The following is a 16071-nucleotide window of genomic DNA, read 5'->3' on the forward strand; positions in this document are numbered from 1 at the left end:
AAGAACCCACACTTTCTTAACCTGTATTGGTCTCCATTTTAAACTATCATGAACTAACTGCCAAGTTCCTGCATTTTTGAAGTTCTAGAAGTTATTTTTAAAATACAAGGGGTTTATATACGAGAACACTAAAATGTACCTATTTACTTGCAATGAAACTAACTTCTTGCCTAGTCTTCTGACAAAATCCATATTGTAATCTAGCAAATGCATGATTAAGATGTAAAAATTAACCAGCAGCAGAAGTGAAATTTTTCTCTAGGAAACCTTCTAGAAAAAAGAAATTAAATTCAAAGATCTTAATAGATTTTTTTTTTTTTTTAAGAGCATGAGCAAGGAGGAGCAGAGGGAGAGGGAGAGATAGATAATCTCTTAAGTAGGTTTCATGCCTAGCACGGAGCCTGATGCGGGGCTTGCCCTCACTATCCTGAAATCATGTTCTAAGTCAAAATCAAGAGTTAAGACGCTAACCAGCTGAGCTACCCAGGTGCCCCTTAGTAGATGACTTTTGAGACTAAGACAGTATCAAGGACTAGAGAAACTACCCAAGGATCTTCTCTCTTGGGTGTGGATAGCAGCTCAGCTCTAGATTTAATCTAACATGTAGAATGTCTAGCTGCTTAGGACACAATATGGGAATCCCTTATAAGCAGACTTTTTCAAAGAATATGTGTGTCAGACCAGCATGGTCCTCAAAGTATGGGAAGTGGAATGATTTGGTCCAGAAACATTAGTCATTGTTCTATAAATAGATGACTATAGAAATTGAACATATTTACAACTTCTGTAGCAACTTGACATAGCATGGCATCCAAATGTGTAGTAATTTTTCTAGTAAGTCATTGTACTGTATTTTACAGAAGTAATAGTCTGTCATAGATTAAACTCTGCCGCCCCCCATGGCCCTTCACCACAAATAGCTTAAGTACGTTGGTTAAAAATCTAGTTTCCTGGACCCCAACATAAACCAGTGGAATCCAAATCTCTGAAAATGGGGATTGGTCCCAGGAATGGGCATTTAGCAAGCTGCCCCAGTCATCCTTTATCATGCCAAAGTTTGAGAACTGCTTTAGGAAACGGACCAATAATGTGGCTAATACATTTCCTAAGTATAATGTTAACTTTTGAAAGCCATCCACTGTAAGGACCAGAGTGGCAAAGGTGACAGCTCATACACGTTTGACTTCAGGGAAGATGCTGTGTCATTGGCCCACAACACACCACAGCTAATAGGGCCCTGTGGTTTCTAGGTACAGTTCTGTTGCTAGTTTTTGAGATGCCTTTGTGCAAGACACCGTCAAAGCTTCTTCACTGCAGGAACATGGTTTTATTAATTGTACTAATGGAAAGCATCTAGGTATGTGAGGGATGTCTAGGATCCTTTGATGTGGTTCCTTCTGCACAGCTGGTAGGGCCCCACGCCATGCCCAGGGGAGGGCGATGTAGCACAAGACCCTGTTCCATAGCTCCTGATCAGAAAACACTGATGCCTGCCTCAGCTCTGTAGACACAGGCCCTGTGACACTCATCAGGAGAGAACATACACATCAGAAGAGTTCTTGTTTGTTTCAGGTGTAAAGTAACCAGGATCAAAGGGGGAATTTAATGCTCCCTGGGCACATGGCTTTCTCATTCACCATGTCAATCAATAGACCAGTTTATAAAGAGGAAGAAAAAAATATTTCTAGAGCAGTAATTGCTCATCAGAAGGGAGAGACGACTTTGTCGCCTGTGCTGCATGTTCAGCAGCTACTAATACCCACTGTCCTCGGTGACTTCAGGCGGGAGGTGCTGCTCCTTGGCTCCCCCTGAATCACTGTCACTCACGCAGCCATCCCAAGGAAGGGGCCACAACCTAGCAATAGGGCAACCCATGAAGAGGAGGAGGAAATGGATTGTGGGAGGAAAAGGAAAGAAACAGAACAGTAACTTGAAGTTTTGTTTTGTTTTGTTTTGTTTTCACTTCATTTTATTTTATTTCTTTTCAGTGTTCCAGAATCCATCATTTATGCACCACACCCAGTGCTTCATGCCATACGTGCCCTCCATAATACCCTCCATCAGGCTCACCCAACCCCCCACCCCCACTCCTCCAAAACCCTCAGTTTGTTTCTCAGAGTCCACGGTCTCTCATGGTTCATCTCCCCCTCCAATTTCCCCAAATTCTCTTCTCCTCTTCTTCTCCCAATGTCCTCCATGTTATTCCTTATGCTCCACAAGTAAGTGAAACCTTATGATAATTAACTCTCTCTCTTTGACTTATCTGACTCAGCATAGTTTCCTCCAGTCCTGTCTATGTTGATGCAAAAGTTGGGTATTCATCCTTTCTGATAGAGGCATAATGCTCCTTGTATACATGGACCAGATCTCCCTTATCCATTCGTCTGTTGAAGGGCATCTTGGTTCTTTCCACAGTTTGGCGATTGTGGCCATGAACATTGGGGTACATCTGGCCCTTCTTTTCACTACATCAGTATGTTTGGGGTAAATACCCAGTAGTGCAGTTGCAGGGTCATAGAGTAGCTCTATTTTTAATTGTTTTGACAGAGCTTTTGAGGACATTTTTGCTTCTTAGAATTTGAACTGATTCTCTGTTAGGAATCGGTTTTATTCTCAGCCACAATCCTGTACCCTGGCTCTCAAGCCTTTAAAGGCTTCTAAACAGGATGCCATTGTCATCTGTGGACCAGCACTCTTACTCCTGCTTCTCTTCCTCCCCTTGTCTGCCAGGCAGCCTGGGAGGTTCAGTCTCACCTCCTTGAGGAGTTCCTCTGGACCCGGACAAAATTCCGCCCCTTCTCTTCTCCTCTCCCTGTGGCCCTTATGCATGATATTCTCTGATTGTGAGGATTGTCATGGTTGATTAATAAGAAATACAATTGTCCCCTGCAGATAGATGTTGCCATTTAACAGGAACTAACCGTTGTGACTATGTTTTTTTTCATAAGAAAGGATCGCTCTTTCATAAAAGGGATAAGTGTGTGTGTGTGTGTGTGTGTGTGTGTGTGTGTGTATAGTTAAAGGATATTAACAAAGATGGTGGTGGTGCTGGGGAAAAAGAAAGCCTTTTAGCCCTTCTAGATCAAGAACTAGATTTGCCCAGGGAGGATAAAGTTTGATAGCTCTCTATTTGAAACATTAAAAAAGAAAGAAAGAAATTAAAGTGACTTTAGTACTGACAGTTGCAGGGAGATCAATAATTTTGGTAATAGGAATCTTCAACTCTGCGTCTCCACTTCCATCTCTTTCTTTTCAAACAACTATCTTAGAATCAGTTACAATCAAGCAACTATTTTATAGTCAGTCTTTTTCTAGCCGTTTCTTCGGCAACTACTCTTGCAAATAAGGACAGGTTGTGTGTGTGGACCGTGGCACAAGATACTTTAACTTGGGGAATGCAAATCTGTTACTCTTGTTCAGTTCAGTGCCGTTGTCGTCTCCTCCTCCTCTCTCGCCGCCCCGCCCACAATAATCAGCCAGACGCCAGAATGTGCGCCTGTCACATCTCCGGAGGTGCCCCATGAGCCACAGACAGGCCACTTGCTGGCAGTCCTAACACTGCAAATGTGTAAGTGACAAGAAACGAGTGCAGACCAAGTGGGCATCCCACAGTCACTCCCACCACCGCACTCCGACACATTCTCCCTCCCGCCCCGAGTTGTTCAAGGGCTTCTGATTTTCTTTCCGCGGCAGGGATCCTCATCATGATGTCCCTGTGCGGCGAAGTGCACGTGTACGAGTACATCCCGTCCATCCGGCAGACGGAGCTGTGCCACTACCACGAGCTGTACTATGACGCGGCGTGCACGCTTGGCGCCTACCACCCACTGCTCTACGAGAAGCTGCTGGTGCAGAGGCTGAACACCGGCGCCCAGGGCGACCTGCACCGCAAGGGAAAGGTGGTTCTGCCTGGGCTCCGGGCCGTGCGTTGCCCCGCGCCCAACCCCGCTGGTCCCCCGTCTTGAAGAGGGGCTCTTGAGAATCGATGTGCAATAAGGTACTACTGTTGTCCTCTGAGTTACAGGAGAATACTTGAAGATGTATTTTAGGCAATGTAGTCTTCAGTCCTTTAGACTGTCACTTAGCGGTGGCCACAAGAATTCTTCTTTTTCTAAGCCATGGAGTATTTATGACTGCTTTGAATACAGGAATGGAATTTAAAAGGAAAAGAAGCTCAAGAAAGATGAAAAAAAAAAAAAAAAAAAAAAGAAGCAAACATATGACAAATGTGTATTATACCTCCAGAAATATTAACCTTTTCTTAAGCCGTGGGCACCCCTGTGAGGCTTGGTTTCCGCTACAGTTTTCAGTGATGTACTTGATATTATGAAATGGTTTAGACACCCATGTTGGGGTACAGTATCTGTAGCACCTAGTGTGTCACTCACACATTTGTTCATTATTAAAGATCCTAGCATTTATGACAAGCATCTGAATCAGCACTCAGATGTATTTATCTTAACAATAAAATTCCCCCGTATGTGTTGAGAGATGGCAAACTTGCTTGCTGGCAAGCTGTGGCATTCCCCTGCTCTATTTCCCAGTGCCTGCCCAAGCTTGCTCTTTGTGTATTAGGACAGATTTCTAAAACCAGAAAACACCCCTCTTGAGCAGTCCAAGGAAAAAGTCAACCCTGGGATAGCACTACAGAGGAGACGCTTTCTTTTCCCGCAGTATTTTCTTACTTTGACAAATAAATACACAATCACCCGGCTGCAGGGTGGCCCAGGGTCAGAATCCTCCCAGCTTTCCTGCATGGTACATCCTCAGCTGCCAGTCCTCCTCACAGCGCTTACACTGTTACACCCACAGACACTTGTGACCCCCTGCCGCCGTGGGGAGGACCCCGTCAGAAGGAGGGGATATGGAGCCTTCACTCTGTGCTTCTGGGGATGCACACCTGTCTCTTTCATGGAGATTTCTTTCAGGCCAATAGCAGCTGCTGGAACCCCAGCAATGATGTACTAGATGTTCACCAATTCTCCCTGCAAATAGATATTGAAGAACCCTGTCCCTGTTTTCACAGATATATTTTATGTCAGCAACATACAAGCCATATAATTAAATAAAATTGTGTGAAAACATTGTTCTTTAACAAGGAAAATACGTATATGCTTGAGAAGCAAAGGTACTGGGGGAAGAAGTTGTCACCCCAATATGTTAGCTATATTCAGATCTGTTTTATTTTGTTTTTAATCTCAACTTTTACCACTGATACATTGCTATAATGTAGTGAAACAGAAACATTTTGGAATACATTAATTGAACATGCTGTCTCTCTATGTAACCAAAACATAGCACAAGAGGTAAGACTTTTTAAATTAAATACATTCTCCCTTGCAAGTCTATGAATGTCAGGACAGTTTAGTGGGAAAGTTTTTTCTGTTCCAGGATTGGTTTTTCCCTGAGTGCTCTCCAAACTACTTTCTTGAGCAAGAATGGTTTATAGAAATCGACAGCTTCTGTTTGGTGAGTCTAACTCCCCAGAAATCGGGTTGGGTGATGAGCATCTCTCTCCTATGGCTTATTATAACAGTAAACTAGAGAAGTAATAGAAAAATATCAGTTATGACAGCATCCACTAGAAGCCCATTTTGAGAGCTTTCTTTCCAGGTCTGTGAGAAGACATCAATCATTTTGTCCTACACAGTAGCTTATGTGTAAGCTAATGTGGTCAAGTCGCTTTTCTCTCTGGTTTCCTGAAAGACCTTAGTCTTGTCCCCACGTGTAGTGAGTACGGAGTTCAGATTGTGAGGTTGCTCTGAGTACAGTGAGCCGTCCTTCCATGTCTTGGTTCTCCCTAGACCTCCCAGCTCTGCCTTCAAATGTCCATGACACTGAAATTCCTTTGATAGTCTTCCTGGTAGATTTCCTTCAGATCTTATTACCCAGGACAGCCCCCTTTGGTGATATAAGAGGCTGGTTAGAGAAAGATTCATTGGGGGTCACTATAAATATTCAAGTTCAAAAGCCCCAGAAAGTACTTAAACACTTCAAAGATTTTTAAATAGCATTTTGTTGTAACGCATGTACTTTTAAAAGGTCCTTTCAGTCTCACTGACATTACAAGAAAGACTGAAGAGCATAAAGGAAATCCAATTAAAATTTTTGAATTTATTATGGCCTTGAAGACTCTTGGAAATCAGGGTCTGCGAAACATTCAGAAAATGTGGTACACATATTAATATAGTGTGACTGGGCATTCTTCTATTTGAAAGTTTAGTTTAGCTTCCCAAAAATATCATGCAGTTAGAGTTAACACGACTGTGTCTAGTATTAGCTAAATTGGCCCTAAGTGCCAGTATTTTGCCAGACATTGATTAAGTCCTTCTAGGCTACATTTCCTGAACTGCTGTAAACACACAGCTCTTCCGTGGAGTAGTTAACGATAAACGCTGTCCTAGTACATTTCTTCCAGGCTCTGCCCCTCTCAAGACGCTCCAACTGCTTCTGGAAGGGATATCCATATGATCTTTAAGGTGCAACCAGAAAGCATTAGCTGTCCCAAAATAATTTCACAACCCCTTTTGTGACGGTTGTTGTTATCGCAAAGAAACGAATTTTGGCCAAGAATGACAACTCACCTTTATCTAGGTTTTCACTGACTTGTTTCCCCAGTCCCTCTCCCAGGTATGCGGGTAGGGTTTAACAGGTGTCCAACGCTCACTGTCCACGGGGAATACCGGTGCTGGCCCTGTGTACCTGACCTTCCCCACTAAGTTCTTACAGGGCTGCTTTTATCAAGAACTTTGTGCAGAGGCCAAGAGAAGCTCCATTAAAAGTTGCATATATGCATCGTGCAACATCAAGGGCATACATTAAGTTAAGCCATGTGAGCGACTTTTGCCCATGTTTCAATTACTGGGGCCTTCCTTTTCGCCTAGACGCAGAGCTCGGAGAGCCCTGCTTCAGTCATAGCCCTTCAAGCGTCTTGTGCCCTCAGTCTCTGAGCCAGACATTTAATCAATCCTGAACTCACCAGTAATCATCTGTCATTGTAGGCATAGCGTCTGGACAAAGCGATGCTGAAATGATCATTAGCATTTACAAAACTGGGAAATAAAAGTAGCTGTTTAAAGCTACCACGGGGTTGCTCCATTACGTGTTTATGAGCCAGTTCATTCTGGTGGAACAGATTAATACCTTATGTTGCTGGCTGACCCTTCCGGGCGGGAGCACTTGCAGCCACTGAATTAATTAGGTCCTGTTTGGCTGCGTTAAGTGGGATCAGTCTCACGTGAGTAATGGCACACAATGGAGGTGTTCTCCGGGCACAAATGACATGATGAAAGTTCTCTCTCCAGCCTCTCTCAGAGATCAACACACAGCACGTGTTTGAGGCTGGTGGGCAAAGTGACCTGGTCCCATTTCTGTTTAGCTATAGGAAGAGACAGAGGGAGGAAGGGGGAGTTATCAAGAAATCCATGACTGGCCAAGTTGTTTCTGTATTCTGTCATTGTCTGATTCGACTTCCTACTTTCTGATAGCTTAGAGCTCTCTACTCGGTTGTTAACAGCCCATTCAGGCAGCTGCGTTTAGAAATTAATTGCTTAGGTAAAACGTACCTGAGTTCCAACTTGTTTTTTTATATTCTGGACATTTCCATTGTGAAAATACTCTGCATGTTCTTGTCACTTGGGCATTACTTACACAACCAGTAAACGAAAGGTATCGCTCCGGGAATTCAAGGATAAAATGTAAGTTCTGATTTTTGTTTTATTAAGTGAATGAAGCCTTTTAGTAAGAAACAATAATCCAGCATATTATTCTACAAGCTTGGAATGATAGAATTTAAAGAATTAAAGACATTGCTATAGTTCTTACTTTTGTTATGAGAGTGTGCATGTAGATATAGTTATATAATTGTATATATACATATCTACACACATGGTTGGTCTTATATTGTCTTTTTTCATCAAACTTTATTCCTGAAACCTTTACAATAAATTTTATTTTAATTGTGCAAATGCCAATTTTTTAGTAGAAGAAAGCAAGTGTTATATGTACTTCTATTAAAAAAATAAATGCCGTCTTCCCACACACTGATATTCTACACACCCTGGGCATGTTTGAAAATATGGCAGAAAATTTTTTTAATGGCAGAAATATTTAAAAGGCACTATGTAGGTAGAACCATTACCGAACATCGTAACCTCATCGGAAACCTAATGGAACATTGAACATTGATGAGAAGGTCATGGCTTTTACAAAGATAGTGGGGAAAACTGAATATTGGTTCTGTGGAAAACAGTATTCTTACCAGGTAGGTTTCAAACAAATTAACTGCGCTGGTAATGCTAAAAACCTAACATTTATGATACCATACATCCTGTTGTACGCTAGCTAAAATCTTAACGAAATTTTTCCGGTGGGAACCAGTGAACTTTTTTAACAGCTTTGGGAATTTTTTTGTATGATAATTTTTAAACTGAAATGTGTACTCTTCAAATTAATTAAGGCCTGAGCTTTTTCCAGGAGTCACATTTGAAAAAGTGTTTGTATACATTTTAACACCTTTGATATTTTCTATTTTGGTTTTGTATATTTTTATGTATACACAGTGTACAGGCCTTTTTCTTGTAAATAAAAACATGTTTTCATTTGTCTAGACGTTTCTCTGTTTTCATTTGTAAAAGTTGCAGATAAAAATAAGTGAGGGGCAGAAGAAAGAGGCATACCTAGAAGAACCCGGCAAAAAGCCGAAAGCTAGTTAGAAAATTGGCAAATGGGGTACCAGCAGCAGGCTCTGGAACTGTGAGTAGGGACACTGCCTGGGCCGAGACCAGAGGCAGGCTCTGTCTTCTTCACCCAAGGGCTCACTGCCAAATATGAAGATCTACAGTGGCAAAAACAAGCAGGAAGTTTTTTAGGCGACCACATCCGGATGTCGAGTTAGTAGCCCAGCATTTTGGTTAATGGATTGCCTTGGAAGACCCATCCCCCTCTGGCCAGGGCTTTGGGTCTTAGAAAATATGCCTAAGTTATCAGAGGAAGGCCTTGGGCTGGAGAAATCATGTTAAGCTGCCTCCATGTCCCACCCACCGTGGGATCTTTGTGCTGGCTGTGGCGGGAAAATCGGTTCATTAGGCTGCTCGAAAGAAGTTCCCGGTCATTTGTGCTTTCTGGGCACAGTGCAAAGGAAGTGTTGAAGGGAGGCACTCAGGTGTTTGATGTCAGGACTGATATGAGCAGCTGGGGAATTCGGGAGCCATAAATCACGGCTCCACATCTGGGCTGCATCAGAGAAGACTCCCACCACCTCTGTGTTACTGTCAGTTTTCTTGCCCCCACAAGATGACTGCCTGCTTCCAGATAATTAAAACGCAGACCTGGCTCCAATGATCCTGATTAAAAGGCTGCTCCCCCCAGACTCAGAGAGCAGCCGCGGAGGGGCTGGCCTTGCCGCAGAGATGCCTCCGTGGGGGCTGGCTGGTGGCCTCTCGGATCCGGTCGCTCCTGGGAGGACCGAGGGGGAAGACCAGGAAGGACTGTCAAGTAGCTGACACAGGGATGAAGGAGGAGCAGGGAGCCGTGGATGAGGGTGAGGGACAGGGAGGAGTAAAGGGAGAGGGAGGGAAATCTAAGTGCCTGGAGCGTCAACGATTTGCATAACAAAGGCATCCATTCACAACCAAAGCGGCCTCTTGGCTGAAGGCTCCAAGGGTTAAGGGAGCTCTATGCCACATATAAAGAGAACTTATCGTCCACCTGCCAAGCCTAAACATGAATTATCTGGCCCTTTATAGAAAAGGTTTGCCCACCTTTCATTATAAATACAGTGGCCCCCAGGCTTATCCCTGGTTTTGCTACCCATGGTTCAGTTACCCAAGGTCAGCCGCCAGATGATCCTCCGGAACCAGATGACCCTCCTTCTGACCTGTCAGCAGGAGGTCAATAGTGGTGTAAGGCTATGTCGCAGCACCTACACCATTCAGCTCAATTTCATCTCATCATATAGGCATCTTATCATCTCACATCGTCACAAGAGGAAGGGTGAGTAAAGCACTATCATATACTCAGACCACATTCATATAACATTTATTGCTGTATATTGTTACAATTGTTCTATGTTGTCATTAATCTCTACTGTGCCTAATTTATACATTAAGCTTTATCATAGGTATGTATAAAAAATATAGTATATATAGGATTGAGTACTATCTTTGGTTCTAGGCATCCACTGGGGTCTTGGACTATCTCCGCCAGAGATCTGGGAGACCACTGCACAATTTACCAAGAGCTATTTAGGCAAGCCTTAGGGTAGATGGTTGCGTTTAGGCTTCACAAAATCACCTTCTAAGGTAGCTATTTTATTAGACCCAGAAAGCTGGGACTCAAGTTTACTCATCGACCTATAATCACATGGCCAGGAAATGCCAGGGGCTGGCTTGCAATCCTCATCTGACTTCAAAGCTCATGCTTAGAACCATTACGGTAGGCTTTTTAAAGCAGCCTTTAGTATCTAGATATACTGCTTGAATACTCATGTAACCCATACCCAAATACTCCAAGTTTTGGAGGACAATTATAATTTGAATATTTTGAGAAACTATGCTATGAAAGTTATGGAGATTAACAGAGGATCCCGGTTTTTCAAGTTCTCTAAATCCCCAGAATACTAAAATGCATCTGAACTACATGAGTCAGTCAAGTACAATTTTTATTTTGTTATTAGAAGCCAGTCTCTATGTGGGTCCCACTCAGGGTGTAGAGTGCCTCTCACGTGATATAGAGAAAGCAGGCATAGAGCACTGGCATTTCATCCACTATTCCCAGCTACTGTCCTAAATTGCATCACACTGGAGAAACAAACAGTACTTAACCTGAAAAATGAGATGCCAGCTGAGAAGCTGATCACAAAAGTAAAATAAAAGAAAAATCAATGACTTTGAAAAATACTTTCCTGTCATTGCTGACTTCCTGATCCTCACAAGGGGGGAGAAAAAAGGGGATTAGAACAACAGCATGCCCCTTGGCAATTTAAAAAAAAAAAAATGATGCTGGCCTGAAGCCACTGGGGAGGGTTCTTTTTGAACCACACCTCTTCACATTTGTGAAGCCTGTTTGAGGGAGCCCTGTGCAAAGCCTCTAAGGTGAGACCAGCCGGGACCTTGGCAGCCATATTGGGCAGCAGGAATGAAGAACCGCAGCCATGATACCGAAGTTGCCTTTCCAGAGGGGCTCTGAGAGGTGGCCTCAGCTGGCCTAGGAATCCCAAGCCAACAGTGGTGTTGCAGACAGCTCTCGTCTAACCTACATGACAGGTATATGTAACGTAACTGTTTTTTCCATCACTAAACTTAATTTCTGTCTTGAATCCCCTTCCCAGCTCAAGGTAAAAATGACCATATTTCATCTCATCGAAGACATCCTTAAGTATAAGAGGCACCACTACAGAGAAAAATGCTGTAATTAAAGTAGTGAGACCTCAAGTATGTGCTGACGAACACAGCAGCCACAAGCCACATAAGGATATTGAACAGCTGAAATGGGGCTCATGAGATTTGAGATGTGAAGTAGAAAATACACCTCGGATTTCTAAAACTTACTGCGAGAAGATGAATATAAACTATCTCAATCATTGTGTTATGTTAATGATACTGAAATGATATTTCAGACACTTGGGGTTAAATAAAAATATATGAAAATTAATTTTACTTGTTCCTTTTTGTCTTTTTAACATGCTTACTAGAAGATTTGCAGTATCTATGCTCATGTTCTAGCTCTGCTAAACAATATTGTGAACTTGTAAGTTGGTTGGAAAGGCTTTTAAGCTTATTTAGACAAATTTTGTGTTCCATTATCATGCTTGTATATACACAAAAGCTAAAGATAAGTGAAATAGATTATTTAAGATATTCCTTTTTTTTTTTTTAAAGATTTTATGTATTTTACAGAGAGAGAGAGAGCAGGAGAATACAAGCAGGGGGAGAGGCAGAGGGAGAAGCAGGCTCCCCACCAAGCAGAGAACCCAGTATGGGGCTTGATTCCAGGACCCTGGGATCAGGACCTGAGCTGAAGGCATGATGCTTAATAGACTGAGCCACCCAGGCACCCTTATTTAAGGTATTATTAAAGCATTAATATTCAGAGGCTCTCTTCTGAATCACTTTTTGAATAAGAGTCACTAATTCTATAATTTTCTGACCCACAGCTGTTCTCTGCACCATCAGAAGCAATGGGATACCTGGGTGGCTCGGTTAGGTAAGCATCTGTCTTTTGCTCAGATCATGATATTGGAGTCCTGGGATTGAGCCCGCATCAGGCTCCCTGCTTAGCAGGGAGTTTGCTTCTCCCTCTCCCTCTGCCTGCTGCTCTCCCTGCTTGTGCTCTCTTTGTCAAATAAATAAATAAAATCTTAAAAAAAATAAAAATGAAGGGTGCTCTACTATCATCTTCAGGATTTCCTTTTGAACTACTGATACATTCTGCAATTTTAATCTCACAAGGAGACAAGAACAAATTCTTAAAACTACTGACTAGCAAATAGTGATGGCAAACTGCATTTCAACTTCTAGGATGTTAAAATATGAGGGGAAAAAAATCTTGGTATTATGAAAAATGATATTTCTAGCCAACTGAGATGCTCAGGTGCCCCGAAAAATGGTATTTCTAACCTAGCTTGGATTTAATCCCATTCTTTCCCCAAGGTTGTGTTTAAATACTAGACTACAGAAGAGCACTTCTAATATGGCAGTGTGAGATCTACCAGAAATCCACTCCCTCCGTGAAAGCAATAAGAACACTGGAAGAAATCGTTGGAATCAAGTTTTTCAGACACTAGGACAATAACTAAGGGCTGACCACAATCCAAAGAGTGTTCATTCATGAAGAATGTCTAAATCTCAATAAGAACAGTGAGCTTTGTGGCATTTTTAACTTGCCATATTCTCTTTCCTTCCTCTCCAGCTCCCAGAGAGTCTTGAACAACAGCCTCACAACTATGATAGGTGTGAAAACCAGAATGCTAGCAGCCACTGGAGGGTCAGAACAGCTTTTGAGCTTCCCAAAAGCCCTAGAAAACAAACACTATTTGGCCTCTCTTACAACTCACTGCAAAACACCTTTCTCAGAGATTGTAGTTCTTTTCCTGATTCAGAGCCATCTGGGGCTAACAGCCCTATCACTAGGGTGTTTGCTAAAAACAACCGGCAGCATTCTTTAACATTGCAGCTATCTGAGGCAGTGATACCAGTTAGAGGTAACAAGAGGCTGACCAAAGTCTTATAATAAAAAACTGGGAATGAGATGTCTGTAGCAGTCTTTGAAAAACCTTTGACATCTCTGCATATGACAAGCAAGTCATATGCACAAGTCTGCACATGATTTGCAGAGATGTGTGTATGCCCAGAAAAAACCTGAGATTCAAGTCTTCAAGACATGCTTCAGTATACACATAGACCCCTTGGCAAAGGCTAGGTAACTTATTGGTTCAAGGCATTGAAGAAAATCACTCTCCAATCACTAGCTAAACGCTGAAACTGAGCAAAGACCTCAGTGACTGAATACAACAAGGAATACAGAATTTACATAATTAGTCCAGAGGGTCCCTAACAAATAGCAAAAATAAATAACCATGGAGAAGGGAAGAGAATCCAATTTCCAGAATTGCCATAGTAAATAATACAAAATGTCCAGTTTTTAACAAATGATTATGAGACATACGACAAACAAGAAAATATAGCCCAAAGATGGAAAAAAAAAATCTATGAGGAAGATAGATGTTGAATTTACTAGATAAAAACTTTAAATCAGCTATTATAATTATGTTCAAAGAACAAAAGATAACCATGTCTAAATAATTTTTTAAAAGTGTAAGAGCAATGGTTCACATAACAGAGACTATCAATAAAGTTATAGATATTATAAAAATAATGAAATAGAAATTTTAGAGTTGGAAAGTATGATCTCTGAAATTAAAATTTTGCTAAAGGGGCCTAAAAGCAGATTTTAACAAGCAGAAGAAATAATTAATGAATTTGAAGGTATATAAACTGGACTGCACCACAGTAAAAACCTTTGTGCTTCAAAGGGTACCATTAAGAAAGTGAAAGGACAAGTCACAAAATGAGAGAAAATATTTCCAAATCACATATCTGATAAAGGTCTAGTATCTAGAATATATAAAGAGCTTCTACAACTACCCAATAAAAAAGCATAGAAATCCAATTAAACGGAAAAAGGATTTGAAGAGATATCTCTATGCAAAAGATGTACAAATGGACATGAACCCCATGAAAAATGTTCAACATCATGAGTGATTAGGAAAATGAATATCAAAACCACGTGATACCACTTGACACACACAAGCATGTCAATAATCAAAAACGAGACATGGCAAGTATTGGTAAGAGTGTAGAGAAATTGGAACACACTTACTTTGCTAGTGAGGATGTAAAATGGTGTGTCTGCTAAGGAAAACAGTTTGACAGGTCTTCAAAAAAAATAGAGATTCAGTGATCAAACATCTTAGCAAGCCCATCCTAGTCTCTGGATCCTGTGAATATGTTATGTTACATGGCAAATGGTATTGTGGTGCTTGACTGGCTCAGTCAGGAGAACATGCAACTCCTGATCTCGTGGTTGTGAGTTCAAACCCCACTTGGGCATAGAGTTTAAATTTTTTTTGAAAAGTAAACAACAACAAAGAATTTCCACATGGCAAAAGATAGTAAGATCTCAAATAGGAATTAATTAGCTGACCTTAAAATAGGGAGATTATTCTGGATAATGAAATGTAATCTTAAAAGTAATGAAAGAATTGGAAGAAGATATGAATAAGGAGAACCAAAGAGATGGCAATGTGCTATCTCTACCCCAAGCATCTGTCTTTGGTGATGAAAAAAGAAAGCCACGAGCCAAAGACTGTGGGCAACCTCTTGAAGCTGAGAAGGGCAAGGAAGGGAGCCTCCAAGAGGGAATGAAGCTCTGCTGACACCTTGATTTTAGTCCAATGAGATGAATTTCAGACTTCTAAACTACAGAACTATAAGATAATAAATTTTTGTTATAAGCCATTATACTTTGTACTTTGTTATAATAGCCATAGAAAATAGATGCAAAGCTCAAAAAGTTATAAACATATATATCCACACAAACATTTACACATGAATATCCATAGCAGCCTAATTCATGATAGCCAAAAGGTAGAAAAAATTCAAGTATCCATATCAATGAATGGATAAAGAAAATGTGGTATGTCCATACAAGAGAATGTTTAAAACTAAAAACATTATATCAAGTGAAAGAAGTTAGTCACAGAAAGACAAATATTTTATGTTTCCTTTCATATGAAATGTCCAGAATTAGGCAAATCCATACAAACAGAAAGTAGACTAGTGTTTCCTGGAGATTGGGGTAAGGGGAGAGTAGAGAGTGACTGTAGATGCATATGGGGTTTCTTTCTTGGGTGATGGAATGTTCTAGAATTAGACAATAGTAATGGTTACATGAACCTGTGAATATGCTCAAAACTACTAAATTATACCCTTTAAAAGGTGAAGTGTGTGGTATGTGAACTATATCTCAACAAAGGAAAAATAAATTTCCTTTTTATTTATACTCAAATGTATTTATACTCAAAAATAAATCTAAAGTTTCATTGAAGTGAAATTCATAACTGTGTGAGGGAGCAGCTGTTCATGGCATGAAGCCCTGGAGGACAAGTCTGATTCTCAGCCACCATCCATCCATCCATCCATCATCACTGTGTGTATCGTGGTTGTGGTTGGTCTAGCGTCCAACCACAGCCAAGCAGATCTACCACCTCTCCTCTTCTTGCAGTCTCAAGGCCTCTGGAGATAAACTGGTCCTCTCACAGGCTACTCCTTTCCCACTTTGGGTAGGCTCACAAATCACAGCTGTGTCTTGTGAAGTGATGGGACACCCAGGAGTCTCTTTGGCTTATTGTTTATAGAGTCCATTTGCTATCCTATGCCATCCTGGTTGCAGGGGTTGCCTTACATCTTGCTTCCTCCCACGGTTCCCCAGGACAAGCAAGTCATGTGTTCTCTCTCTTTGGCGATCTTCAAACCCACCTTGGGATTCTTTTACTGCCCTGATCTTGGACTC

General features: G+C 41.4%; 1 protein-coding gene across 6 annotated transcripts in view; it reads left to right on the forward strand.

Moving 5' to 3' along the window:
• Window positions 1-8561, forward strand: part of ST6GAL2 (ST6 beta-galactoside alpha-2,6-sialyltransferase 2) — an 80689-nt gene extending 72128 nt beyond the window's left edge. For all 6 annotated transcript variants that reach the window (XM_032351665.1, XM_032351664.1, XM_032351662.1 and 3 more), the window contains exon 6: window positions 3694-8561. In XM_032351665.1, the coding sequence (XP_032207556.1) occupies window positions 3694-3965 (272 nt within the window). In that variant the 3' untranslated portion in view covers window positions 3966-8561. The remainder of the gene's footprint in view (window positions 1-3693) is intronic.
• The last annotated feature ends 7510 nt before the right edge of the window (window positions 8562-16071 follow it).

The sequence above is a fragment of the Mustela erminea genome, chromosome 7 (assembly GCF_009829155.1).
Source record: "Mustela erminea isolate mMusErm1 chromosome 7, mMusErm1.Pri, whole genome shotgun sequence".
Taxonomy (NCBI): Eukaryota; Metazoa; Chordata; class Mammalia; order Carnivora; family Mustelidae; genus Mustela; species Mustela erminea.